Raw genomic sequence first — 27761 nt, 5'->3', positions numbered from 1 at the left:
GTGTGGTTTGAATCAGTCAACAGAGCACTGAACCTCCAGTGGCAAATCACTCCCCTTTTCCTCATCCTTAAAGGAGGCATGTAGACTGGGTGATCCCCAGGGGTTCTTCTGATTCCAGCAAACCCTAAAAAGCAGGCTGGCTGCCAGATGCCCACTGGGAAGGCGGTGTGGAGTCTGTTCTCTGCCCTCAGGGGGAAGCGCTCTGGTGCAGCGAGACAGGGAGCGCGGAAGCTGCGTGAAGCCCGAGCCAGGAAGCAGATTTTGGGTCAGCAGCCTCAAGAGCCACCATGGCTGGGTTCATCCTCATCGCCGTCGTCGTGGGATGAGGAGAGACACAGGTTTGCCCAGCTTGTGCCTACCTGGAACCAGACATGCCAGGCCAGGGTCCCCAGACTCGTCTCTGCTGGGGGAGGTATGGGGACAGCAGCGGCGTGCAGGAAAATCTCTAATAACGGGCACTCTCATGTCACTGTGGGCCCCGTGACCTACTCCACAGGTATTAGAATCAGCTCTTTAAATCTTCACAGCAAACCCATTTGATGGATGAGGACATGTAAAGTCAGCTCACAGGAAGCATGAGAGCAGGCGTTTGAAGCCAAGTGCTCTGACACCAAGGCCAAGGTGGAAGTTCTAGTCAGACTATTTATGGTGAGGCTTTGGGTGGGTCACTTCCCATCTTTGGGCCCATGTGGCTTGGAGGGTTTCAGATGAAGAGACTTCTCAGCGTCCCACCAGCTCTCCCCTGGCTGCTGCCACCATGGTGACTAAGGGATAACGTCCTTTGCACATGGCCCCTGTGAGGTTCTCACCACAGCGCTTGTGATGCGGTCTGGGTCAGGGCTGCCCAACCAGAGCAGGGCTCGGTTCTCCACAGATTCCCGGACACTGGGCTGTGATGGGCTGTGCCGATCATTCACAGGACTCCCAAAGAGGGCCATACGGAACCCTGACAATAAAGCTCTGGATGTGATCCTTACCCAAGAGACAGCACGCGGGGCCTGAAGGACCAGCACACGGGGGCCGGCCAGACCCACAGCAGGGCTGCACCTGGGGAGCCGCCAGCATCCCCCTCAGCCACGCCCTCGTCGCCAAGAGCATACAGTTCGCCAGCTTGCTTGTGCGGAGTTGTTTATGTGCATTTTCTCAGGCCAGCCTCACCCTGCCCTTTGCAAGTGGGAAAACTAAAGCTGGGAGAGAGTTGAGGTACTTGGCCCCCAACTCCATAGCTAATCCGGGGTGCCTGCAACACCCCCCAGGGGGCCTGCTCCCAGATCCTGCTGGCCGCTCAGACTCAAGACTTCCGCAGGCTACCCCGGGGGTGGCATTCACCTTGACGGCTGTCAGACAGAAACCCCTGCCCAGTGGACAGCATGAAGCAGCCCCCCTCTTCGGTGGGGTAGTCGCTGCAGAACCCACCCATGCCACCCATGGGACAGCTCGGGTGTAAGGGGATGGGACATATCTGGGAGCCGTGGGCTTCACCTTGGCTTCGCAGCAGCACGTCCTGAGGGAGAAATAACTCCCTGGTTTGCAGGCGTGATGACTCCGTAGGCGTCGCTTCCGGGTCCCTACAAGGGCCACGCCCCATGGAGCCTGCGCACTAAGGAGGCCCAGAGCTGTGGCTTTTAAGCTATGTTCCTAGTCCTGATGATTCACAGCTCAAGTTCATCCTCACCACAAGCAACATTGCCTTGAAACACTTGACATCCCACTTTCATCTGTTTTCCAAGGGAACAGAACTAGAAAGATAACCAAATGTCAGATTCTGTAGGAGGGGAAAGGATTTGTTACCCCTTCACTCTTACTGCCCTGACTCCTGGGGTCAGAACTGAATGTCTTCTCGGGAGGGGGAGTGGGGGAAAAAACTTTTGAAATTATTTCCCACAGCCAAGCCTTCTCATAGTGACCCACAGTCATCCAAAGAAGCTGAAGGGGCCTCTGGCAGGCCCGAGAACACCAGCTGCGGCACAGGGGAGACCACTCTGTGAACCCCCACAGTCCAGCCCCCCACAAAATGGGAAGGCGTCTGGGATTGGGGGCAGCTTCACATGCCCCACCCCCAGTACTGTGACAAGGAGAGGACATTGACTCCAGCGCTGAGAAACATCAGGAAAAGGAAGCCCGCGTGCTGGAGGAGATGACAGAAGAATCCCGGCTCTACTTAAGTGCCACCGGCGATCTCTGCAGGCTGTGGCTCTGATGGTCCAGGTGGACATGGTGTCTGTCCTCATACTGATGCCACCATCCCTCCTCAGGAAGAGCTGGAAGGTGGCCCCCGCCTCCTCCCCACAACCAAAACTAAAAACTTGGAGAACCTTCCTGCCTTGGCAAGCCCAGACACCCCCCCCCTCCTCACCATCCCTCACCTTTTTGCAGCCTCCTTACCCTGACACCCCCCGTCACCCCATTAATCAGGGAAGCTCCACAGCTGGAAACCTACAGTCCAGGGACCATGACCACCAAGGGTCACAACTCCATTTATGCCCCGCCTGCAACATGAAAGCCACTGAGGGTGCTTCCAGGAGCCCACAGCTGACAAGTCCCAGTGTAAAGACACTAGGCCCAAGACACCAGGCCCAAGACACCAGTGGGTGGCCGGGACTAGACCCTGGCAGAGGTCGGTGGGAATCAACAGGCAGATGCCTATAGGCCAGATGTGGGCTCAAGACAGGCGGGAGTGCCATGGGGCCCAAATGGCAGAGGCAGCGTCCACACCACTTCTCCCCCAAGCTCCAGAGTTTGCCCTCCTGACCCCTCCCACACGAGGTCTGAGCTCAGTCCCCACCTCTGCCCCAGCACTCTGCTCCTCGGCTGGCCTCCCAGGGCAATTCTCGCAGACATCCATCCTTGATGTGGTTTCAGGGATTGTGGCCACGTGAGGCCACAAAGTGGACATCCCACTCTTCCCTCCTCTTCGGATTCACCTCAACATTCTTAACTTGAAGTTCGAGAGTTGTTTCCCTCTGGCGCAAAGCAGAGTTTGTCAGGAAGGTCACAGACATCCAGTGAGGGGATAAAGGGACTGCTTACCCCGTAACACTGAGCCTGAGTCTGCCCCCACCCAGCGGCCTGTTAGAAAGCCCAATGCCCTAAATAACCCAGTTACACTGCAGTACGCTTCAGTATTTGAAATATTATTGTGTAAACGTATTTGGTGCCTTCCAGAGACCATTTCCACCCCTCCCACAGAAGGAAGAGGAACTAACGTGCATTTCAACATGTGCTGGTTACAGGTCCCAGGGACACATGCAGTTTGGGGGTTTGAGGACACCCCCAATAGGAGTGGGAGGAGTGTGGGCGGTCAGATCAGCGTGGAAAGCCTGGTGCACAAGGTGGCCGGACAGCAAGGCCTCAAGAAGGGAGTCCTGTTCTCTGGGGGTGCTTACATGCCTGGTCTGTCAGGGCCCCTCTCCTGACCGGCCATTTCGGGGCAACTCAGCCCAGTTGCACTCCAGCTGTCTTCTTGGGCAGCTACAGCCTTCGCCTTGGGGTAGTCCTGAGAGTGGCCCGTGATGGCCGGGGCTGGGCGGCCTGAAGAGGGGTGGGGGGAATGCATGGGGAGCTCGCAGCCCTCCTCCTCCTCATCTGCCTAAGGAAAGCATTTCTCCAAGCCCCCTCCCCCACCCAAGAAAGGATTTCTGTGTTAACAAAGGCTGTATATCACCCATGTCCCCGTCCCTGTTAAACAGCAGGCAACAGCCCTGTCCTTGAAAAGGGATGGCAGCTTTTGACTGAGCTCTGGCCAGCAACTTCCGTGGCGGGTACAGAGCCAGGCCTGCTGCCCGGGGCAACCCCGAGTCCAGCCGTGTGTGCTCACATTCATCATGGGAGTGTCCGGGCTGTCAGTGCTCAGCGGAGCCTGGGTTTGGTGACCAAAGGGGAAGGCGGGGATTTGTGGCACCAGAGGGCTTGTGTGGCCACGGGGGCCAGGAGAGACATTACAGAAGGAGGAAGTGTGTCCTTGGCAGCCCAGAGGGAGCCACACAGCCAAGCTGTAGTGTGTCTCTCTACCTTGGGGTAGGAATAGGAATAGGATTGACTTCCCAGCCCTGGGCCTCAACCCAGCCAAGAAGGCATTGTTGACTCCCGTGAGATCACAGAGGTGGTTGCACAGGCCCCGCCCACTTCTCCTGCAGCTTCGGTTCCCCTCCTGGCCCCCAGGGGACACCCCCCACACCCCTCTTCCAGGGAGCTGCTGGTCAAGGGTCAGGGGTTTATGGGAGCTGAGGGCTGGCATCTCCCACGCTCCCTCAGCAACCATCAGGATATGAGGGTCACAGGCTTCCCTTTTCCTCCTGTTCCTGCTTGTCTGGAAGGCCCCCACCCCGGCCGCGCTGGTCCCCAGGCCCTGACTATCTCAAGGAGCCAATCTGAAAAGATGCAGGCTGGTGGTCACTGCCCCACAGAGCGGAGGCCGGGTGTGTGGGGATGAGTGGAGGGGCCGCTGGTTGCCAAGGGCACACAGTCAGGCATGAGGCCCCGGTGGAAGTGGGCGTACTAAAGGGCCCTGGCTTGGCACTTCCTCACTTCTGCTCTCTGGACTCTGTCTAGACCAGACCATGAGCCTCCTCAAATTAGCTGTAGACGTGCGAAGGCCATTTTTCTGGGGGAGGGATTGAAGCCTTCATCTGTCAGGGGGCCTCTGTTCTAAAACTCTCCGACCCAGCCCTGCCTGGTTCAAAGCCTCCGCTAGGCTCGCACCAGCTCAGACCGGGTGAGAAGCAGCAGCAGAGTGGCCGCTGCCAGTCCTAAGAGCCCTGGGTGACACCTTCCTCACCAAAGATCCCTAAAAAAGGCTTCCCCGGGGCCTGGAGGCAGCAGTCATCTCTGATGGACAGGAAATCCAAAACGTTTCCTCCCACCTGTGGACTGGTCAGGGGGGATGACAGGAGGCCTGAGGCCCAGAAAGGGAAGTGGCAGGGCCCTCAGACCTGAGTCCTGGGCCCCTCTTCCCCTCTTGAGACACATTCCCCTCGATCTTCTCTTCTGTGGAATGGAGGGGCAGGCCCCCAGGCTCTGTTGTCCACCTCAGCACTGACTCCCCTCTTCCCTGTCCTAGGCCTTGGGTTGGTGGCAGGCGCCTTCGGCTGGCCCTCTACTCTCCCTCCCTTTCTCTGGCCCTGCCCAGCCCCTGCCCATCTGTGAACCTCCCAGAAGCCTCAGCACCCCCTGAGCCCCCTGGGAGGCCCTGGGAGGAACAGCCGGCCGTGAGAACTCCCAGAATCCCTTCTGAGGGAGACCTCTCCAGAGACCCCCAGGAAGAGATCCCAGCAAACCCAGGTGCAAGAGCCCCTCATGGAGCCCCCCATGGAGCCCCCAGGCAAGCAGCCCCCGCAAGAGAGCCCACCCGAGGACTCAGCCCCTGAGACCACCCCCAGCGCGCACATTCTCTACGTGGACCACCTGAACCCCCAGTTCTCGGTGCCCGTGCTTGCCTGCCTGCTTCGGGACACGCTGGAGCGGCTGGAGCTGCCGGTGGCACGCGAGCACATCGAGGTGGTGAGGCGCCCACGGAAGGCCTACGCGCTGGTGCAGGTGATGGCCCATGAGGCCACTCTGGCCACCCTCCCCTGGCGCCTGCAAGCGGCCCTGGAGGAGCACCAGATCCCCAAGGAGCTGGTGGCCCGCGGGAAGGAGCTGGTGCTGGGTGAGGGCCCAGGGCCCTCGAGCGGCAAGGAGGTAAGTGAGACTGGCCCAGAGCACCCCGGCCAGTGAGCCCCAGAGCCTCTGGGAGCGGGAGCGGGATAAGCCTGGGCCAGGATGGCCTGTGCTGGGGGTGCAGGACAGGGGCAGAGGTGTGTGTCTGAGGGCTCCGGAACAGATGGGCAGACTGGCCGGCAGCTGCTGACTGCTGTCCGCTCACTCCCAGAAGCAGCTGCCGCTTATGGTTCGCCTGCAGCCTGGAAGCTCAGGAAGAAAGGCCAAAGTGTGGGGCCTCCTCCCGGGTCCTTCTGAATCCCATCCTCCGGGTCTGGGCCAGCCGGGGCCTTTCCTCCTTGGCCCCCCTCATTCCTGCCGTTGACAACATCAGTGTCCACTCCGGGCCAGGCAGCAAAGTGGAGAGCAAAGGTTTGGCCCTGCCCTTGGGGGGTCCTGCTCTCTGGGCAGAGCCAGGCACAGCCAGTCACTAAGCTGCGGGCTGCAGGGACAACCGCACAGAAGAGCTGAAATCCCAGCTGGGATTTAGGGAGTGGAAGGATGTTCTAGGCAGGGCCACACGGTGAGGGGGATGATGGCCCATCTGCAGAAGGTCAAGCCATTTGGGGCCCCTGGAGTTCCAGCTGAAGGCTGCTGAGGAGCTAAGGAAAGAAGCTGGGCCAGAGGGCAGGGTCCAGGCCCCCAAGGGCCGCAAGACCAAAGCAGAGCAGGGAGGGTATTGGGGGGGGGGGCAGTGTGGTGGCCTCCCTGGGGGTGGGAGAGAGCACCAACTCACTGCGGCTATGGTTGGGCCCTCCGTGAGACAGGTGGGCTTGGTTTTCCTTTTCTTTTGGGATGAAAACTCTGTGGTGTTTAAATTGTTGCAGCACTGAGCAGCTCTGTGACTGACATTGAGAGACCTGTGAGCCTGACTTCATGTTTGTGTGACGATTTCCTCACGTTTCTGATAAACTGTCTTCTCTGGGAGGCATGGGGCTCTTAGGGATGGGCCCCTCGCCACCGTGCCTCAGCCCCCATGGCACCCCCAGCCCCCACAGTGCCCCCAGCTGCAGAAGCCACTGCTGGAGACGGGGAGGCAGCAAGGAGCCTGGGACAGCCGCAGAAAGCCCAGTAAAGGGGGGAGTGCGAGTCATCCTGTCTCCAGGGTCAGCGAGGAGTGTGGATGGGATGGGAGGAGCCTGGAGGTGGGGAGGCAGTGATGAGGCCCAGATGAGGACCCCATGGCCACGAGTCTGCTCATGCGCAAAGCCCAGCAACAGAGCAGAAGCCATGGAAGGGGTCTCAGGAGGGCTGGAAGAGGGCTGAGATTCAGGAGGACTTGTCAGTGGTCTAGAAAGCGACAGGCAGGCGTTTCAGGGAGACCGGGAATGGCATGGGTTTCTGGAATCGCGCCTCATGATTCAGAGACCTGTCACGGGCAACCTCAGGTGCTGAGATACCTGTTGTGAGCTGGCCCCGGGACTCAGAGGCCTGTCTGTAACTAAAAGGGAAGACATTGGCCACAGCAGCTCCAGCTCCCAGCTCGGGGAAGGAGAGCGAAGTCAGACCCGCCATGCTTCCCACCACCGGGCAGGAGGGAGCAGTGGCGGTTGAAGCCCTTGGCTCGGCGGGTTTACCGCACTGGCCCAGGACGATGGGCAGAATTAGGCCCCTCCCCTGGGCGGGGCATCGGGGTGCCTGAGTGTGTGGGCCCCAGGCGGAAGGAGGTGTCCTGTCCCTCTCCATGCCAGGCTCGGGGCTTCTGACTCTCGGTCCCCGTCCCGGCAGGAGGAGGACAGCGGCCCAAGTCCCCGCTCCTACCCCAGCCCCGCCCACAGCACCCCAACGCGGGCCCGGAAGGGGTCCCGGGGCCAGCCCCGCGGCACGCGCTCCGACAGCGCCATCGTGCGCCAGGAGATCGAGGGTCAAGAGCGCCTCTTCCAGGGCGCCTTCCTGGGCAATGAGACGCGCAGCGTGGAGTTCAAGCGCGGGGGCGGCGAGTACCTGAGCCTGGCCTTCAAGCACCACCTGCGGCGCTACGTGTGCGCCTTCCTCAACAGCGAGGGCGGCAGCCTGTTCGTGGGCGTCGAGGACAGCGGCCTGGTGCAGGGCGTCCGCTGCGGCCACCGCGACGAGGACCGCGTGCGCCTGCTAGTGGACTCCATCCTGCAGGGCTTCCAGCCCCAGGTCTTCCCCGACGCCTACACGCTCTCCTTCATCCCGGTGGTCAGCGCCTCGGCCGGCAGCACGCCCCTCAAGGTGAGCCGCCGCCGGGACGGTCTCGGGTCTGTCTGGTCCCGGGCGCTCAGCGAGGGACGGCCAGCCGCTCCTCCGCCAAGCAGGGATGGGCGGGGCCAGGGGTAGGAGCACTGGGGGGAGCTCTCCGAGGAGAGGCGGGAAGCCCCCTCGCCAGGCTGCCCCCTAGAGTAGTGACTTGGGATGTGGGGGCCATGGTGCCTGCCAGAGCCGCTGTCGCCCTTACCAAGGTGATCCGCCTGAGCGTGCACGCCCCCAAGGCCCAGGCGGAGCCGCAGCTCTATGAGACCGACCAGGGGGAGGTGTTCCTGCGGCGGGACGGGAGCATCCAGGGCCCGCTGTCCGGCCATGCCATCCAGGAGTGGTGCAGGCAGGTGAGTGCCCGGGGCGGGGGCCACTCACTGCGCGGTCGGGGGCATGCCATCAGCTCCCCACCCCACCACGTCCCCACCCCCCGCTGTACTCCATCACCGGGGAGAACACCCCCGCGGCTGTGTGTCCGCCCCCACCCCCACGCAGCTGGGGGACTGGGAGAAGACTGTATGGAGAAGGTTGAAAACTTTGAGGGGAGCCCCTTACGATGCGGAGGCGGTTAGCACTAGACACGGTCCCAAGAAAAAGCCTCTTCTAGAGGGCCACACCAGGTGGCCCAGAAGCAGGGCAGGGCAAGGACGCTGCGAGGCAGCGGCCAACCCGGGTCTGCCCCGGAACTCGAAGAGGCGGCAGAGGATGGGTCAGCCCGGGCTCTGGGATGCAGGCGGGCCTCAGGTCAGTCGGCTTCCCTCAAGACCCGGAGCTGACTGACTGGTCAGGGGCGGCCACACAGCCGGGGGCCTGGCTCCCATTGGCCTCGAGTAGCCCCCTTTCCCCAGGCCATCCTGCGTCTAGTCCTTCTCGGTGGATTGGACCCCGGGGGGAGGGGGCGTGGTTCCGGGCAGAGGGGCGCGGCCCCCAGCGGCCCCAACGTGGACCTCTGCCTCTGTGGCCCCCGCAGAAGTGGGCGGCCGAGCTGAGCAAGCTGGAGCAGAGACTGAAGGCGCTGACGGCGGAGAAGGAGCAGCTCCAGCAGCAGCTGCAGCAGCGCGCACCGGTCTCCTGCACCTGCTGCGTCCTGTGAGCACCCGGTGAGTGCGCAGGCCTGAGGGCTGGCTCCACCCGGCAAACACGGGACCTGCCTCTTTTTGAGCCCACGGTGTCCCTTCAGAGCTGTGTGGGCTGCTCGGAGGCAGATGCGAGCAGCACATCCGTCCTCGCTTCTTCAACAACGGCTAGTGTGCGTGCTTCGATCCCGAGCAGGCCCCGGTCTATGGAGCTGAGAAACGGCTCTTAGCCTGATCCCCCAGGAACCTTACTTCCAGAAAGAACTGGTAAAAGCTCGGCCAGAGCCCTCCTAGGGCCTGAAAGACCCTGGAGCCGCACCCAAGAATCAAACAGCACGCCTCCACTGGATGCAAATTGCAAGAGGTTTATTGGTTACACAGGCGCACGTCGGACTAAGTTGGGGAGCAGATTATATAGGGCAAGGCTGGGGTGGCGGGAAGCGAGTTTACAGAAGCAGATGCTTGGTTACAGGGATCTGATTGGTTAACCTAAATCAAGCATTGTCAGGCACTGTAATGGTTTGTTCTGGCGGGAAGCGGTGGCGGAAAGCGATCCTACAGAAGCAGATATGCATGGTTACAGGAGTCTAATTGATCAGTTTGATTCAGGCATGATTGGGCCTTGGGGTCAGGGCGTTCTGGCGGTTCCTTGGGGCAGCACTCTGGAAAGTCCCGGTACATTTCATTTCTCATTTGTCTCTCCTTCTGACAGACCGGGTGACCACAGACAATGTGTTGCCATCAGGCTATGGGGACAATAGGTTGCTAAAACAAACCTTACCAAGGAGGAAGGGGGTCTTTCAGGCCAAGCTGTCAGGGACTGCCCTACTTCCTCAGATGCACATTTTGCCCAGGCTGGGGTCTCTGACCCAGCAGCGAGACAGGCCAGGGAGGAATGTGTCCTCTTGGGAAAGCGCTTCTGCAGATGCCAGACACACTCAGGTCACTGTGGCTATGGGGCAGACAGGCTACCACCCTGCAAAACCCACCCTGGGCTTGCCGGAATTTATGATTGTCAATAAATTACATGCACCTGGGGCAAGGAGGACTCTTTCTAGGCCTCTCGGTCAGCCAGCTGGATACAGTTGAGTCCTGAGTCCCATGCCCAGCCCATCTCTCTGTCCAGGAGGCTGAGCCAGCCAGAGGTTCCTCCCACCCAGAGCTGTGGGGCCCAGACAGTTGCAATCTGTTCTACCTCGGCCTTAAAGACCAGGTCCCTTGGGGGCAAACTGCTACCTTTTTGTTCAGTTCTTTGTCTAGGAGACAGTGAAATGGACAGGAAATGGACAGTGAAATGGACATCATCACCCCAGCACCCACCAGCACCTGCACAGGGTGTGACCTCCAGCCCAAGCACCCTGCAGCCACTGGTGAGGACTTCTACTCTGGCCATTCCCCTCATCTCTACCAGCAGAAACAGACACACTCGAGCCAGTGTCTGATCATGCCATGGGCTTAAAGCCCTGCAAGAGCTCCCCATTTCATCAGTGGCAAATTCCAAACAGCAGCCTACACAGTTCTGCACAACCTGGCCCATCTGACCTCAGCCCCTTCTGCCCCTTGCGCGGGTGTGCCCTGCTATAGTGACCCTTTGTCTCCTGGACACACCTGCCGCAGGGCCTTTGCACTGGTTGCGTCCCTACCTGGAAGGCCGCTCCCCCAGAGCTGCAGGATGGTTTCTTCTGGGCTCCACCTCTGAGTGGAGGGGACAGTCAGTTCTCTACCCGCCCTACTGCACATAACACCTCCCTCCCCTACTTTCCTGCTTCCAGCCTTGCCACACTCCATAGCTTTCCTGGCTGTCCCCTCCCCGCAGTAGAATGCACCCTTCCAGAGGTAGGGATTTGGGTCTATTTTGCTCATTGCTGACATTCAGAACCTAAAACATGACTGGCAGGTCGTAGATACCCAACAGCTAACTGCTAGAAACAAGCAGGGACACTCAGCTTCAGGTCTGAGCCACTAGAAAACCATGGAACCTGGTCAAATGGGGCTTTTCCCTGGAGGGTCCACAACACACCTGTGCAGACCTACTCTCCCTCGTTGGTCCTTGGCCATATCCATGGAGTAGATGGAGCAGCTCCAGCCCCACAGCCCCTGGTTCGTCAGCCAAGAGACCCCACCTGTGTGTCTCAGCTGCTCGGCGACTTGCTCATCTCACTTACCCACAAGCTAATCAGGGCAGCCTGTCTCATGACACGCTACCTACCAAAGTCCTGCTCCTCGTCCCCTGGGCTCCTCTGTCACCCAAACATAGGGCCCGACCCAAGTTTTCAGAGGCTCCGTGAGAACCGCACAGAGGATGTGTTGCTGAGGAGGTCAGAGGGGGGCCAATTGTGGGCAATTTCCATGTGCCCAGCACAGGCCAGACGCTGGTCTGGGCAGTATAGTCCTCGGAAGTGCCCTTCCTGGGACACAGCTGATGGCGACAAAGAGCAGCTGTGTTGCTGAGCTGCTCTAGGCTGCTAAGCCTGGCTCGGACCAGCTGGCTTGAAGGGCTCCAGGCCCCCTGCCACAGTCCTGGGGGGGCAGGGCCGCTCAGGCTCTACCAGCCCAGGAGAGCCAGCAGGGTCCCTTCTCCACAAGGTCATCCAAGTGGCCAGCACTGAGCAACAGGTCAGCCGAGGCCACGGGGCATCCGCAAACCATCCCACACACAACCAAGTCCTCACTGTTGTAGGGAGCGCTGCTGTCGCCCTCCTCAGTGCCCGCAGTTTGGGGAATGGCTCATACAGAAACGATTCAGACTATGTGACCAGCCGGGAACAGTGGTTAGAACCCACCCCATTAGCCGCATTCCAGGTAGCAAGATAGGCATGAAGAGGCCTGCGAGGGACCCATTTTACTTCGGTCCACGAGAAGCAGAGACAAAGGGGGCTCGCTCGTTCTTGCTGGGTCAGGGCGGGCACCCCAGCTTCTGGGCCCCAGTGCGGATGGCGGCCTTGAGCCACGAGCACGGGCACAGAGGGAAGCCCACTTCTTCTCCGGATCCCCCTGACAAGGAAGCTGGGCTAAATGCTGAGAAAGAAACATTTTTCTCCCCTCCCTGGTTTCTCAAATGTCCATGAGGAAAGGCAGTTGACCATGGACAGACAACCCAGCCTGAGCCTCCACCTTGGACTGAACGGAGCTGGCTCACGAGGAGGCGAGCTTGGCAGCCGGAGGGTGGGTGGGTGGGTGTCCACGGCAGCAACGGGCCCCTCACTCTGGGGAGAAAGCCCTCGGGACGCTGCCGTGGACCCCTCGACACACAAGGCCGGGGGATGGGAGGGCCAGCGGTGGAGAAAGTGGTCCTGCTGGCTGACAGCGGTTGGTCTGCCACTCCTGGGTCACATGTATGAGGGGCCACATCCATGGCCAGCAGAGGGAGGGACACCCGTGAATAACACGCGCCGCCCCCCCACCTCCCAAGACCAAGCAGCCCCCATGTTTCTTTGCATCTGTATATGTTGGGAATCTGAATTTGAAGCCTCCAGGGGGAAATTCTGGTTTCCCACAAAAAAGAAAGGCTCCTCTCAGGTTCTGTGCAGACGATCAGCTCATGCACTTAAGGCCGTCCCACCAAGGACAGCCGGGTGCTGGCCACTGAGGTGACGCAGGCACGTCCTGGACCACACGGATATTGCCCACAGGCACGTCCCGGACCACACGGATATTGCCCACCGGCTGTGACATCAAGAGCACGACACACAGAGCATGTCTCGTTCTGCGTTATTTATTTCTTAAGTTAGAGGATACACGGAGTCTCGGCCAGAGGAGAGCGGGTCCAGGGCAGTGCCTGCGGTGACACCATGGTAAGAAAATAGCTTTTCAGATTGCATTTCAACTGCAGTAACACCATTCTGGAAGGACACACTGGCCTCGAGCAAAGCGGTCTGTATAGCAGAGGCTTCGAGAGGCAGTTTCCCCAAAAGATTCTTTGTTCTTTTTTTTTTAAAGCAACCCCTTGATACAAGGAGTACTTCCCAGCCCGGGGAAGGACGTGTGGCTGAAGACAGGCATTCTGAAACCACACCGCAAAGGGACAGACTAGTCACCATTCACGGACACCAAAAGAACCATTCCCTTTGGCCACCACATCCCCACCGCCTGTGGGCAGCGAGGGGCCCTGCGGAGTGGACCCGTGCCGAGGCTGCTTCTGGTCTCACCGCTCCTGGTGGCAGGCAGTGCCACCTCGGGTTCCCAGCACCAAGCGTCGCCGGCACTCACTAACACGACCCCTCCTCGCATGTGGTCCATGGGGCACATGTCCTCCAGGAGGAGCGACGGGCTGCACGCTTGAATCCACGATGACGGGAGGTAGTTGGAGATGACCGACAGGCGCTCCCCCGGCGTGTGCATCCCCCACCCCCGCCCACAGGCCCCCCTCCCTGGCATGGTGCCACGGGGACCACGTGGGGTGTCGACACAGGGCGGCACCGGGTAGGGGCCAGCACACGGGATGGGACATGTGAGTCACAAAGTCTTCCAGATACCTTTCCCCCATAATAAAATAATCTTAATAAAAACATAATTTAAAGGAAGTGTCAAAAGCTGAGTGTAAAATCAAAGCTGTAAACTCTCAAAGTCCGAAGGCTCTCCTGAAGAGTCACAGGTACCTGTTTAGGAAAAGCAAACAACACGGAGCAGTTACAGGAGGTATAGGCAAGTGGGGAAGTTAGAGTGTGTAGTCGGCTGCGACCACAAACGAGGCCACTTTCCTGGGAACACCAGCAGGAGGACCCGAATAGGATTAGAAGCTAACTTTGTAGCTCCTGCACAATCCTACACTTTCCAGACCAAACAAGGCCTCTTCCCCCACCCTGTTGTTGTCAGTGTACCCAGCGTTCTCACAGGGCTCCCGGCAGGATGAGACTTCAGACTTCACCAACTACCCGGACCGATGGGAACGTTTGCTTTCTCTTCTGGGCGCTTACTCAGACTAGGAGGCAGCCGGCAGCAACAGGAGAGACGGAGGAGGGCATCCGTGCCCGCACACCGCCACAGCCCTCCTCCAGGCGGGAACCCACATCTCCCACCAGCCTGCTGGGGCTCCCGCCTATGGGATCACACCACATCCCCGGGTCTCCTTTTGGACCCCAAAGATTGGAGCCCCCCACCCTCTCTTGACACTGGCATCAGCAGGAGGTGAATACAGTTCACTCAGTGATCACAGTCCTACTGAATGTCATTTATGTCAGCGCCCGCAGCCCTGCGCCGCGTCATAACATACAAACATTATTACTGTCAGGACATTCCAAGTTTGCCTGAGAACTGTTTGGAATTTAGGGGATTTCCAGAATAAACAGCAATCAACACAAGAGTTGTGCATTGTGTCAGTTTTAAAGCACTTTCTAATGAAAGCCTGCGTTTCTGCAAATGTGACCATTTTGTCACACCGGTCACCTTCAAGATCTCAAGTTTATGGCTGCATGACATAACAGGGTCTGAGAGCCCAGCTCCCCCAGAGGCAGTAGGACTGGCTCTGGAATGTCACAATCGGTGACAAGACAACTGCCCCGTGGCTGGTGTCCCCTGCGTCCCGTACTGGAGGTCCCGAGGCTCGGGGACACCGATGTAACTCAGGGCCCTGTCCACTGGGGGCCACACTGACCTTACCACTTACACACTCCGGCACATAAAATCCTCACCATCAGACTTCCCTGCTATCTTACAATTCTAGTGTAATTGCCATTAAAACACACGAACAAAAATACTAGAACCGAGAAACGCCACTTACATTCCCATCAGTCGTGATTTATTGATGGGAACTTCAGTTCGGTGATTTCAGAGTCCGGGGAGCTGCTTCCACTCCTGTCACTGTAGGTGTCCCTGTGGAATTCGGATGCTTTATACATGGTCTCCCACCACAGACCCATTTTCCTTCTCTGTGTTCCTAGCCACCATCACCACAGGACCCTTGTCCGCACACAGCAGGAACATGAGAAGCTATCCTGCCTTATGAACTGAGCACAGAGCCCTAGAGGGATTTTCTTCTTCCAGTTAGAAAGGATATAGGTTCGCTTTATACTTCACTTCTAGAACTCTAACCCCCAGCGCCGAGTGAGGAGCTGGCTCCAGAGAAAGGCAGCGGCGAGGCAGGGACACACTGGGCCTGTGACCACCAGCGCCCCACAGACCCAGGGCCCCACTGTCACATACGAGCCCAGGGTCAGGTGCTACAGTGACGGCTCAGCCCCCACACTGGGGAAGGTCCTGGCGGCACACAGGCAGCCTGAGGGGACCCCAGAGAGGAGCGCATGCCCACTGCGATGAGCCAGGGGGCTCCCCGACGGACAGGAGAGGAGTGACCGCACCTGGGTGAGAGCCTGCAGCCCTTCTGGAGGTAATGCGGGAGCCTCCCCACGGAGGCCAGCAGGAGGCCAAAGTACGGAGGCGAAGGCTTGATGGGCCTGGACAGGAACTCAGGGTGGTACTGAACCCCAACAAAAAAGGGATGGTCTGAAACAGAAACAAAAAGCAGTACTTTGGTCATATGCATAAAATAAAGAAGAGCAAACCCTGTCAGGTGTTTCATGTTTCCATAAACCCTAAAATTCTCTCAAAATAGCATCTTAACCAGAACCCAGGTTAAGGCAGCCCCAAAGCTAGGGGGAGGAGATGCCCTTGCCCTGCAAGCTGTCACCCAGCTAGCTGACAGGGCCTCCTCCAGGGTTCCCGCCTGGCCAGCCCTGCTCCCCAGCTTCCCCAGATCAGAAACAGGGCTCAAAGCCCAAGGGCGAGCCCTCATTCTGGAAAATGAGGACCAAGGCCAGAAGGGCAGCGCTGCCCGCAGGAAGAGGGGCTCCCAGGGCTCCAGGTTCCTGTTCCCCAAGAGCACCCCCAGCAGGGCAGGGATGCTTCCTCTGGCCACCAGGTCAACGCTCCCAGCCGCCCCCCTGCACCCCCACAGATGCCCTGCACTCACCCTCCAGCTCCACGATCTCCATCCTCTCGCCCCCAACGTCCTGGCCAACGAACTTCAGGCCCTGCTCCTCCAAACACTTCTTTAGGACTGGATTCACCTGCGGACACACCAAGAATAAGGCAGCTGACCTCCCAGCTTGCTGCGGTTCCAGAGTCACCAGGAGACAGGGTGAAAGGTCACTGAGCTCAACTCCTCACCTCAAACCTGTGGCGGTGTCTCTCTTCCAGGTAATCTGGATCTCCATAGAGTTTCCCTGGCAAAAGAAAGCAGACTGATGCAAAGAATTCTGATTGCTTCCCAGTGTACTGTCCAGCCCCCTGAGGGCAAGCTCTGGGTTCTCCTGCCAACCAGGGCCACTGGCAGCAGCAGCATAGCACAGACTCGTTCCTGGGCTCTGAGTTTTCTGACCATGCCAGGGAAGACCGTCACAGAGACAGATGTTTCCATCCCACCCCCCGCCCCCCAGCACACAATTACTGCAGTACAAAGCACTTTCCACTGGAAACTGCCCGAAAACCCACCAGGACACACGGAACAGGTGAACGGAAAAGGACACTTGAAGAGCTAGGGAGCGGCCCACAGTGGGGAGCCGTGCAGTTAAGTCACGGTCAGCAGAGTGCGCCGTGGCCCCCACGCTGCCAGGGGAGGGGGGCCCCCAAGTCCACAGAATACAGAGCTGGGAACACTGCACAGTCACCTACTCAACTGACTCAAACGAGACACGAGGGGCCCCCACTTCTACAAAGAATTTTCCCCGGTGAGCAAGAGAATGAGACTGACCGCAATCATTCTCCTCCGGATTTTCCTGCCCCAACTTTCCCTAAATCTGCAGTACCTATTAGTACCTTCAGAGTAAAACCTATCTAGGTTGGGCGCACAAAACTGCCTTCCTGGGGACAGTGCCGATGCTGGCAGTTTAATCTAGTTCACCCGAGCAGCCTAGGGAAAGGCCAGGCTGCAGGAGACTGCATGTCCTGGCTCCTCCCGGGGAGCCACCCCCCCCCCAGGCCCCCGCCCCCCCCCCCCCCCCCACTGACTACACAGAGCCACACTGCTTCTTGGGCTATCCTGGCGCATCCTGAAAGAACGTGAGCAGGAAGGGGGAAAGAACTTGAAAGCAAGAACGAAACCCAAAAGGCCAGCCCGGCTCTTTGGAGCCCCAGGAGTAGCCCAGGATGGGCTTCCAGACAAGCCGTGCTGTGCCGCTGGGGGGCCGGAAGCTGCAGCTCTTACTCATGACGGAGTTCTTGGTCTGGAACAGGGTTCTTCTCTTGCCCAGCCTCATGGTTCCGCCCATCTGCCCAGGGTTGTGTTCTGGCATGTCTATGACCTGGAGGTGTTGGAAAACAAGCACGCGCTACCACACACTGCGTCCATTAGCAGAAGGATCGCCAGCGCTGCGGGACGAGGGCCCGTGAGAAGCTCTAACCCTGGCCATTGCTCAGAGGGGATGGTCACCACTGAGCAACGGCCTTCCTCTCGTCGTTGAGAGCCCGTGCTGGGTAGGGCCTCGAGCCCTCGCCTTTGGCCGGTCATCCTGAGCTGCAGGAACAGCTGCCCCCAGCACTCTGGATCACGAGGGCTGCCAGACCCCAGCACGTTCTGGAGACTGACACAGCAGCGTGGATACGAGACGGGAAAGGCCATGACGTATCTCCCCCACCCCGGACTGAGGGGCTGCTCAAAGGAAATGGATGCTTCTCAGGGTTTGCCTGGTGCATGTGTGGGCGGCAGAGAGGCAGAGGCCCTGAGCCACGAGAGCCCAGCGCACCGCTCAGTCCCTGGCTCCTCTGAGCACCTCCTGGCCTCAAGGACCGTCTCAGACCCTGCTTTCCCACCACCGAGAGGAGGCGCCCCTCCAACCCTTCACTCCTCTCCTTCTGAGCAAAGTTCAGTTTCAAGTCAACAAGTATACACTGATGCTGTTCAAATGCCCTGGGATCAAGAGCTGGGTCCACCCTGTTTATCAAAGCGTCTCTGGTATTGAGAACAGACCTGTAACCCCCCGGCAGGAGAGCTGAAGATGAATAAAGGCGCCGTGCCTCCCCAGGAGTCACATTCCTCTGACAGGAGACACCACACGAGGGACATGGGCCTCCACAAGCTTTGGTTACTATTAAACACGTTCGTTCAACACCCATGTTCCACGGGTCCTGAAGAACAAGCCCATGTCCCCGGGGTGTCGGGGAGGAAATGAACGAGCATCCGTAAAGGGGTAGGACAGCACATGGTGCGCAGCAGGGGCTGTCAGTGTTTCCTGTCAGCAGTGGGACGGCGCTCCTGGGGACTGAGGGGAGCGCGGAGAGAGAATGATGCTAAGCGGGAACCACCCTGGCTGGCTGGGATGAGGCCTGTCTTAAACATTTTCTGTTACAAACTGGGAAGAGAAGGGAGAAGTTACACAATGAAAAATAAAAGTTCTTCCCATGGGGCACCTGGTAGCTCAGTGGATTAAACCTCTGCCTTTGGCTCAGATCATGATCTAAGTAAGGGTCCTGGGATGGAGCCCCACATCAGCCTCTCTGTTCAGTGGGGAGCCTGCTTCCCCCTCATTCTGCCTGCTGCTCTGCCTACTTGTGATCTTTCTCTCTCTGTCAAATAAAATAAATAAAGTCTTTAACAAAAAAAAAGTTCTTCCCATGCAGTGGGTCTGAGGGACCCGTGGACAGACCCAGTGGTCTTCCTGAGTCCAAGCCCTGAGCGCCCTTCTCAGCCCTGGGAAGGCTCCAACACTGGACTCACCACAGGATGGTTGGTCTTAGGGTCAAACTCTGTAGAATTGGCATCTGAAAAATGGAAATACCTACGTTAAAAAAACAGTTACAAACAACACTCATTATTTTCAAGTGTCGTCGTTCTTAGGCTCTTAATTACAATTTCCCTCCCCAGTTCAAAGTGACCGTTCAGTGATTCAAACAAAAACCAGGAGTCACATTAATACGAGGTACTCGGTGCACACACACGGCTGAGTGTTTTCCATGTGCGAGCACCGGGAAGCCAAGCCATGGAAAATGGGGGAATTGAAACCAGGGGCACCACCTCATCTTTAGCTCGATACTGCCTCCTCATGACAGCTCACACGCTGCTACCTCAACTCCCCCTTTCTTGCTTCAGAGTGTCTCTCCAGGACGGGCAACACATTGCTCTCATCCTTGGCATCTTCTGTGTCATCTCGCCCAACCGCTTTGCACAGCAGCTAAGTCAGGAATTCACTGATCTGAAGACCCGAACAACTTTCCTCTCGCTCACTGCACGGATGGTCTAGCCATAAGCAAAACCACTGAAGACCAAAAGGCAAAGAACCCTGTTCCTGGTACCATCCGGCTCCCTATGTGTGACAGGCCTGGTACCTTCCCTCCTGGGCCTGACCAGAGCCAGGTCCCAGCTGAAGGCAGACTCGTCGCCAGGTCACCCACCCACCTGGGGACCCCATCGGGTGACGGGTAGTGGCTGGGAGAGGGTCCAGGGTGCCCAGAGGGCCAGCTCCAGGGTCACGGGCAGCTAGGACAGTGCCTGGCAGGGCTCAGGGGCCAAAACTAAAGGGCATGCGGCCCACAGAGCAGCTTGAGTGCTGAGTGGGAGGTGAGTGGGTGAGTGAGTAGGAGGCGACCTCTCAGAAACACGTCCAAGGAGCCCAGCCTTAACAGTAAGCTGGCCATGGGAGGGCCACTTGTCCCTCATGGAGCCAGGCTGCTTTCACATGCCTCAGGATGCTTGGCTTCTTCTTCCTACAACTTCTGAGGTCTTCTTGAAAACGTGAGGTTTGTCAGCTGGGCTACAGAGTCGAGAGGGGCTGTGTGGGCTCTGCCATCAGGGGTCCCAGGGAGCCTCGCCCCCGCCATTGCACTGTGCGCTCCCCTCCCCCACCAGCTGTGCAGGCCTCGGGACACGAGCAAGCTTGTTAAGTGTCCGCACACTGGGCCTGTCATTCTGGGAGGTCGCCCTGCTGTGAGACACCTCGGCTGAAGTAGTGAATGATGAGCCTTGCTCCAGGGAGAGAACCATCTCAATGTCCCTGCTGGGCAGAACTGAACGCACAGCAGGGAGATCTGATACGCCACAGGGAGCAGAAAGCCAGCCAGCCGGGTCCACTCACCCCACAGCACTCCCAGATGTGGTAAAACCCTGCTGGGAGCCACGGAGTGTCCAGGTAGTCTGGACAGCGAGGCACGGAGAATTTCCTACTGGCCAGGCGCCAGGCACTGGGACTGTTTACAAGCATAATTTCATTCGATTCTCATAACCAGGAGAAGCAGGTACCAGCATCACCCCATTTTATAGAAGAAACAGAAGCCAAGAAAGGCTAAGTAATTTATCTAAAATCACCCACAATAAGGGAGGGTCAGAAGTTAAGCCCAGGTCTGACAGGCTCCAGGGCCCAAGCTCATAGTAACTGCACAGCCTCAGGCCAGAGTTTCCTTGCTCCGCACCAGCTGAGGGATGGTGGCTACGGGGTTGGGAATGCGGGCATCCCCGAAGCCGGAGATGCAGGGACAGAGAACCAGGAAGCCTGGCCAGCTGTGACTCCTCGTTCCTGCCATCGGCACGGCTCGGAGGAGCTGTGCTTTCCCTTCATGCACACGGCACTTCCCCCTGCTGTGCCCCCACAAGGTACCAAGAAGCCAGGCCTGGCCTTCTCCGGGGCCTCCCATCACCCAGAGGGCGCCAGGCTCCACGCCCTCCAGAAACACTTCAGCAAGAATTGTAACAAGGTTTATAACGAACACTTACCTTGCCAGCCCAGCACATTTCTTGAAAACTCAACCACGGCCAACTGCATTCCTAGGCACACACCTTGCAGGTGGAAGGGAAAACACAAAGGAAGCTCCACTGAAGAAGCAGCTTCTACATTTCGCACCAGCCTGCCCTCACTCCGTGTCCCGTTTGCCCACAGAACGACAATCACAAACTCTCCTCCTTTCCCTGTTACCAACAAGCACCCCCTGCTGTGTTTTATCTGTTATCAGCTTTCAAAAACTGGGTCTAAGCTTTCAAAAAAGTCCTCATATGAAGGGTCCAAGTTTTGGAAGCTACTCAATTTTAGAAATACGCAGTAGCGTATTCATACTTAAAAATTCATGCTTTCCTATCCTCTCTCATTAAGTGTCCATTTACAAATGATCAAGCTGAAAATTACTAAAATTTGCAGCTCCAGGAAGCATCCAAAATCACGAGCCAATGTGAAGCGAGGGTGTGAAACTCAGCGTCAGGTGTCCTGCCGAACAGCTGGGTCCAGCAAAAGGACCAAATTTCCTGATTGCTTTTCATTCTCCCCAAATTCCACGGCATCTACATGTGGATGTATACGCTCTTAAACTTTTCACACTAAGAAAGTCTGAATTTCTCCCAAACAGAACCAAAACGACTTCTACTTGAGCTGCTATCTAGAAAGACAGCATCTGCGCTTGGTTCCAGTGACCTCCCTGTTTTACTCGCAGGCTCCCACGCGGCCCTTTTTCTTGCTCTTTCCTACTCCTTACCCAAAAAAGGCTTCTTCTGTTTCCGAGCCCAGGCGATGGCTTGGATTTTTCCTTCTGTCCCCCGAACACCAAATCCCCCTGGAACCAGCACTCCGCTGTCCAAGAGAACACAGCACATGGGGATTGACCCTTCCCACCAGCCCAAGACACTGATGCCACAAAGTCACTCCCCCTATATTTTGCTACTGGGACTATGACGATGACTTGGGAGACTGCCGCTGAGCTGTCTGTACACACTGTGGGCTCAGAAAATGTGCACTAAATGCTTACAAGGGAAAAAAAAAGATGGCACACATGGGTTCTTTCATCATTTTTAACATATGTTAACATAAATGCAACTTCTTACTTCTTGGCTTAAAGAGCTCCCTTGCAAGGGGCAGGGAGCCTCTCCCTGAGAGTGTCCGCCGAGCAGGGGCCTTGGTCATAGTTGTAGGGCTCTAGAACATCCCACTGCTCCAGAGAGCTGGAGTTGCCTGCTGATTGTTTACTATTACAAAGAACAGCTGCCAAAAACCAACAGAGAGACTCTGCGGACGGGTCCTCATCAAACGTTCCGGAAGAGAATCTTTAAATAAGCCTCATCTGTCAACGCAGGTAGCAAGCGTCCATGAAATCAGAACGTGTTTTCTTTAAATTCAACTATATTGATAAGCTGTATTTTTGTAAGGCTTAAATCTTACAGACTGTAGCCTTTCAACAATTAAAAGATCTTTAAAAAGCAGATTGCCAGCTACAAGCCCGAGAGCAGAGGGCTCTGCTCAGTAAAGCCTCCCCCAACCACCGAAACCCCCAGAAACCCAAGGCCGAGGGCCCTACTCACTGAGCGCTACACAGCTTCTGCCAGGCTTCGTGGTAGCGCACGGGCTCCTCCTGCAACGTGCTCGGCTCCAAGTCCGTGGAATCTATGTACTGGGGACCATTCGGGCGGGGGAGACAAGAAGCAGTCCATGACTCCAGAGCCACATTCTTCCTAATTCCTAAATGATACTATCAATGTCCCATCTTTCTTCACTTAAAAGTTTTAGGGGCTCAGATGGTTAAGCATCTGCCTTTGGCTCAGGTCATGATCCTAGGGTCCTGGGATCAAGTCCCAAGTCTGGCTCCCTGCTCCAAGGGGAGCCTGCTTCCGCCTCTGCCCTTCCTCCCCACTGCTGTGTGCACGCACATGCGCTGGCTCTCTCAGATAATAAAATCTTTAAAAAAATAAAAAATAAAGTTTCAAAATTATAATCTTCATATATTTAAACCCAAGAGTTTAAAAATAAACTTTAAATTCTTTCTTAAAGGCATGCCTGGGTGGCTCAGTCAGTCAGTCTGCTGCCTTTGGCTCAGGTCAGGATCCCAGGGTCCTGGGATCGAGTCCCGCATTGGGCACTTGCTCAGCAGGGAGCCTGCTTCTCCCTCTGCCTCTGCCTACTTGTGCACATGCAAGCAAATAAATAAATAAATAAATAAATAAAAATATTTAAACGTAAATAAGTAAATAAATAAATTCTTTCTTATATTTTAAAATACAAGTGTTGCCCTCAAAAATCATTGGCTTCCCCAATATGGCTCTCCACTGGCTCTACCCTCAGCCTGCTGGAATCCAAAGTGTTCTCTCTGGGGCCCTTGGGTGGCTCAGCTGGTTAAGTGTCTGCCCAGGGTCCTGGGATCGAGCCCTAAATCGGGTTCCCTCATCAGCAGGGAGCCTGCTTCACCCTCTGCCTGTCTGTGCTCGCTCTCCCCCATCTCTCTGACAAATAAATAAAATCTTTAAAACTAAAATATAAGGGGCGCCTGGGTGGCTCAGTGGGTTAAGCCGCTGCCTTCGGCTCAGGTCATGATCTCAGGGTCCTGGGATCGAGTCCCGCATCAGGCTCTCTGCTCAGCAGGGAGCCTGCTTCCCTTCCTCTCTCTCTGCCTGCCTCTCTGCCTACTTGTGATCTCTCTCTGTCAAATAAATAAATTAAATCTTTAAAAAAATAAATAAAATAAAACTAAAATATAATGAAAAAAAAAAGAAAATAATAAAGTGTTCCTTCTGCTCAGAATGCATTTTCCTCCAGCCTGTCTGCCACCAAGACTGCTTTCCATCTTCGCCTCTTTACTGCAGTATAACTTATATGCAATAAAACCCAAGCATTTTAAGTGTACACAGATGAGTTTTGTCAAACATACACACAAAAGTGTGACCACCACCTCAATCAAAAATAAGGAAAATGACTGTCATCCTAAAAAAGTCCCTCTGCCCTCCCACTCCCCCAAACAACCTCCTCTCGGCCTCCTGCCCCAGACACCCCGGCTCTGCTTTCTATCAGCACAGATGTCCCTTTTAGAACTTGATAGAAATAAACACACAACATGCAGCTTCCGTGTCTGGCTTTTTTGGCTCGGGATGTTTCTGGGATTCATCCCCGCTGCGTGCGTGTCACGGGTTTATTCCTTTTTGTCCCTGAGCCGTTGCCCACTGAGGTAATACAGTACAACGTGTGCATGAACTCGCGCTGGACATGTGGATTGGTTCCAGATTCTGGCTATTAAGTATCAGTCCTCTTGTATAAAAATATTTCTTGTGGACCTATGTTTTCAGTAGGTATCAGGGAGCAGAAGTGCTGGGTCACGGAGTAAGTGTACGTTTCCCTTTGTAGGAAAGTGCCAGGCTGTGTTCTCATCAGTCGTGCCATTTCCCCAGCCCACCAGCAAGGCGCAGGGTTCCCCATCCTCTCCAGCATGCTCGGCGTCTCCAGCAGGTGTCTGGTCACAGTGGTTTAATGTGCATGTATTTCCCTGACAAATGAAGCTGCTGCCTTTGTCTGCCTCCACATACATCAGGGGCAGCTTCGACGGACGTGTCCACTCAGATCTTCTGCCCCCATTCTTATTAGTTTGTTCATCTTTTTCCTACTGTTTCCTGCCCAGGACCCTGCGATGGCTTCCCTGAACCTCAGGGGAAGAGCCAGCTGTGTGGCCCAGGTGACGGGATTCATGACCTCACAGGCCTGTCTCCAGACATCCTCCAATTCACACTTTCCCATCCACTTAGTTCCCAACTATTCCCCGTCTCCAAGCCCTGGGATACACTCTACCTTCTGTCTGAATGCCCTGCCCTTCTGCCTCCCCCATCTTCCCAAACTCTGCCAGAGACCCTCCTGGAGGAAGTCTGCCCTCCTCACACGTCTACCCAGACAGCCTCCCCCACCCCTTCTGTGTGCTCCCCCAACACCTTCGAGACCCCACAGATTCATTCACCTCTCGACCCCCACCACCCACCATGAAAGGCACAGATTACGTCTACATGGAGACAACAGATGAATGACCCAAAGAAGGAGCAAAAGTCAGGAAGTGTAATAAGATCCCATAATTCTTAAAATGTATACAGTAGGTCCTTCTGTAGGAAAGTGTTCCCCAGCACAAAGCCAACTAAATTACCATGCTGAGAAACACCCGGAGGAGGAGAAGGCCACTGATGCCAGCAGTGAGGATGGCCAGAATCTGAGCCCTGAACCTCAAGGTTCCAGGTACCCGCAGACGACAATCAGGGATGAAGCCCTGACACTCCGCCAGCTCAGCGTCTGCGCGTCCCGTCATGGAGCGGAACACAAGCAGGACCGCTCACGGGTGCCACACACGCTACAGGCACTGGCCGGGCAACCAGACACACATTTCAGAGAAACCTCCCCACTCTCGGAGGTGGGTAGTAGCCCTCCCACGTCCCAGACAAGGTAAGAGAACAGCAGTGCACCTCTGGCCCACCAGGGCTCCCCCATTCCCCTGGCACAATTGTACTTGGCCACCTGCTACTCAGAATCAACCATCGGCACTTCCGCAAGCACTACCCTGACCACCTCTCCCCTTCACTGTCTCCTGAAAATGCCCTACTGCTCTCTCACTAAGCCAGGAGCCAACCATGAATCCTTTCTAGTCCAAAAAAAGAAATTCCGAGTTCCAGGAACATATGGCAGATATGCCTACAGCATCTATGAGACCCCAAAAGCCCTCCCTATCCAGGCCTTGCTATACCCGTGCTGCCCCTCCTTACCTTGATTTCTAACTTGTGGTTGATGGCCAGCGCAGAATGCTCTAGGGCTTTAATGACGGAGGCGTACGAGTCTGAGAACTTGGTGTATTTGCCCACAAGGGCAATAGAGCAGGTCTCCAGCAAGCGATCGTATCTATCACACAAAGGCCAAGAGACACCAAATTATTTAGAACGTAAATACCACCACAAGATCAAAACTGCTTTCTAAAAAGAAGAAAACCTCTCTGGGAAGCATACAATGGGAGCGGGTATGATCGGAGTTCTTCGTACACAACAGTAAAGAGGAAGAAACTTTCAAATCGATGTGGCAGGCTTTGTAAAGAAAGTAGGATTTTAGGACCTGGCATGAAGAGATGGCTTCCAAATCCCACACAAATTCTTTCTTAAAAATTAAAATCCCAGGGACGCCTGGGTGGCTCAGTGGGTTAAAGCCTCTGCCTCCGGCTCGGGTCATAATCTCAGGGTCCTGGGATTGAGCCCCTTGTTGGGCTCTCTGCTCGGCAGGGAGCCTGCTTCCTCCTTTTTCTCTGCCTGCCTCTCTGCCTACTTGTGATTTCTGTCTGTCAAATAAATAAATAAAATCTTTAAGAAAAAAAATAATTAAAATCCCAAAGAGCTAAAAAAAATTAACAGTCAATTCTTAGGAGTTAATGAGATGAAGGGAATAGTCAGATAAACTATGGGACATTAACACAATGGTATATATTCTCCAAAAACCTTCATCATAAAGTATAATTAGTAACAGAGCAAAAATATTTGTAGTATCGTATGAAAACGGGATCCTCGAGCTGTGTGCCATTTTCATGGCTGCCTGCGGATATACATAGAAATGCACAAAGACTGGAAGGGCCAATGGCGAAAGGAAAATGCCCCTCACAGACAAGCTGAGGGCTAAGAGCCTGTCTCTGCCTCTCTTACCACCGAGTCCTTACCTAGCATGAGCCAACAGCGTGAGCAAATTCCCTGAGACCCTCCCGAGAAGAGAAATAAGGCCCGGACTCCCAGCTCCTCATCACGAGGCAAACCTGTCTGCCATCTCTTTCCACTTCATCAGCATTTTTCGCGGCTGCCTCTCGATCGGAAGGTCAAGTCTCCGGAGAAAATAGTCTACGACCCCCTGCTCCTCTAGCAACAAGGGGACTCGGTAGATGGAGGAGACATCATGGACGCAGATCACCTGTGTATAAACAGGCAAAGGTTATTTAATAAAAACAAACAAAAACGAACTGGGCTGGCAGCCTTCTACTGGCTCTATCACCCTCAGAAAATAACTTTTACATCTGAAAATGGCAAGGGCAATTTTCTAGAAAAATATACATTACGAAAACTGACTCACGAACAGAATATAAAATTAGAGGCTAATCTCTTAGGAGCATGACTGCAAAAATCCTTTAAAAAAAGAAAAAAAAAAATCAGGGGTGCCTAGGTGACTGAGTCGGTTAAGCATCGACTCTTGATTTCAGCTCAGGTCATGATCTCAGGGTCATGGGACTGATCCCCACATCGGGCTCTGCGCTCGCAGAGAGTCACCGAGAGAGTCACTCTCTAAAATAAATTTTAAAAATCTTAAAAAAAAAAATCACAAACCAAACCACAAATGTAGTTTAAAAAAAGAAAATATTCATGTCCAAGTAGGATTTGTCCTGAGAATAGTGGCTGTTGAACTTGGCTGTACACTGGAGTCACCTGGGTGAGATTTTAAAAATTCACAAGCCCACACCGTACCCACCACTACACGGACTAGAACCTCTGGGGGTGGCAAGCGGGGGTGTCATTTTCCAGGCTGAGTCCAAAAACCATGGCGTTAAGATATATAACAGTGGAATTCACTACATGAACAGACAAAAAAAGGAAAAAAAAGTCACCTCAGTGGATGAAGCTAATAAAAATTCAAAACCAACCCACAGTAAAAATGCTTGGTGAATTAGGACTATTAGGGAAAATGTGAAAAACATAAAGAAGAAAAAAAAAGCCCACAGCAAAACATCATTTGGTTCTCAACATGTAATATTAACATTTAATCTTTAAAGTCTGAAACAAGGCAGAACTGGCCACTATTGTACATTCTATTCAGTGATGTACTAGAGATATTACCCATTACAATTAAATAAGAAACGTATGAAATGGAAAATAAAAAGCAACTGCCAAGAACTACATTCAGTATTATTTCTCATCCACAAAAACCCCTTGAATTTACAAGGAAATAAACAGAACTGGCAGAATTTCAGTGAGGCTGCCAGGCTTGAGATCAATCAGCTAAGGTCAGCAGGGTTCCTATACATAGTCATATCTAATTAGGAAAAGTAATTTTTTTTTTAAGCAGGCTCCACACCCAGCATGGAGCCCGACATGGGGCTTGA

At 55.5% G+C, this 27761-nt stretch overlaps 2 protein-coding genes across 3 annotated transcripts in view; one reads left to right on the top strand and one right to left on the bottom strand.

Moving 5' to 3' along the window:
- Nucleotides 1–5295: 5295 nt before the first annotated feature.
- On the top strand, nt 5296–12678 carry SLFNL1 (schlafen like 1). The gene is made up of 6 exons (XM_059377074.1): nt 5296–5679; nt 7552–7896; nt 8124–8267; nt 8888–9017; nt 10242–10363; nt 12626–12678. Exons 1-4 carry the CDS (start codon nt 5296–5298, stop codon nt 9008–9010), a joined length of 996 nt encoding a protein of 331 aa, XP_059233057.1. The 3' UTR covers nt 9011–9017; nt 10242–10363; nt 12626–12678.
- Nucleotides 12679–13207: 529 nt separating this feature from the next.
- Nucleotides 13208–27761, bottom strand: part of CTPS1 (CTP synthase 1) — a 29854-nt gene continuing 15300 nt past the window's right edge. For both annotated transcript variants that reach the window (XM_059374319.1, XM_059374321.1), the window contains exons 8-19: nt 26427–26578; nt 25402–25534; nt 22201–22289; nt 21381–21475; nt 20632–20694; nt 18643–18686; nt 17134–17230; nt 16098–16153; nt 15901–15997; nt 15290–15434; nt 14713–14804; nt 13208–13591 (exon numbers count right to left, since the gene is read on the bottom strand). In XM_059374319.1, coding sequence (XP_059230302.1) covers nt 14720–14804; nt 15290–15434; nt 15901–15997; nt 16098–16153; nt 17134–17230; nt 18643–18686; nt 20632–20694; nt 21381–21475; nt 22201–22289; nt 25402–25534; nt 26427–26578 — 1056 coding nt within the window. In that variant the 3' untranslated portion in view covers nt 13208–13591; nt 14713–14719. The remainder of the gene's footprint in view (nt 13592–14712; nt 14805–15289; nt 15435–15900; nt 15998–16097; nt 16154–17133; nt 17231–18642; nt 18687–20631; nt 20695–21380; nt 21476–22200; nt 22290–25401; nt 25535–26426; nt 26579–27761) is intronic.

The sequence above is a fragment of the Mustela nigripes genome, chromosome 14, assembly GCF_022355385.1.
Source record: "Mustela nigripes isolate SB6536 chromosome 14, MUSNIG.SB6536, whole genome shotgun sequence".
Taxonomy (NCBI): Eukaryota; Metazoa; Chordata; class Mammalia; order Carnivora; family Mustelidae; genus Mustela; species Mustela nigripes.
This window is presented reverse-complemented; position numbering and strand designations above follow the sequence as displayed.

Excerpts from the sequence above, each read along its gene's own strand:
- SLFNL1 (XM_059377074.1), top strand. The coding sequence starts at position 5,296 with ATGGAGCCCCCCATGGAGCCCCCAGGCAAGCAGCCCCCGCAAGAGAGC. Across the intron at positions 5,680-7,551 it reads GGCCCTCGAGCGGCAAGGAG|GAGATCGAGGGTCAAGAGCG; the intron begins GTAAGTGAGACT and ends ATCGTGCGCCAG. Across the intron at positions 8,268-8,887 it reads TCCAGGAGTGGTGCAGGCAG|AAGTGGGCGGCCGAGCTGAG; the intron begins GTGAGTGCCCGG and ends TGGCCCCCGCAG.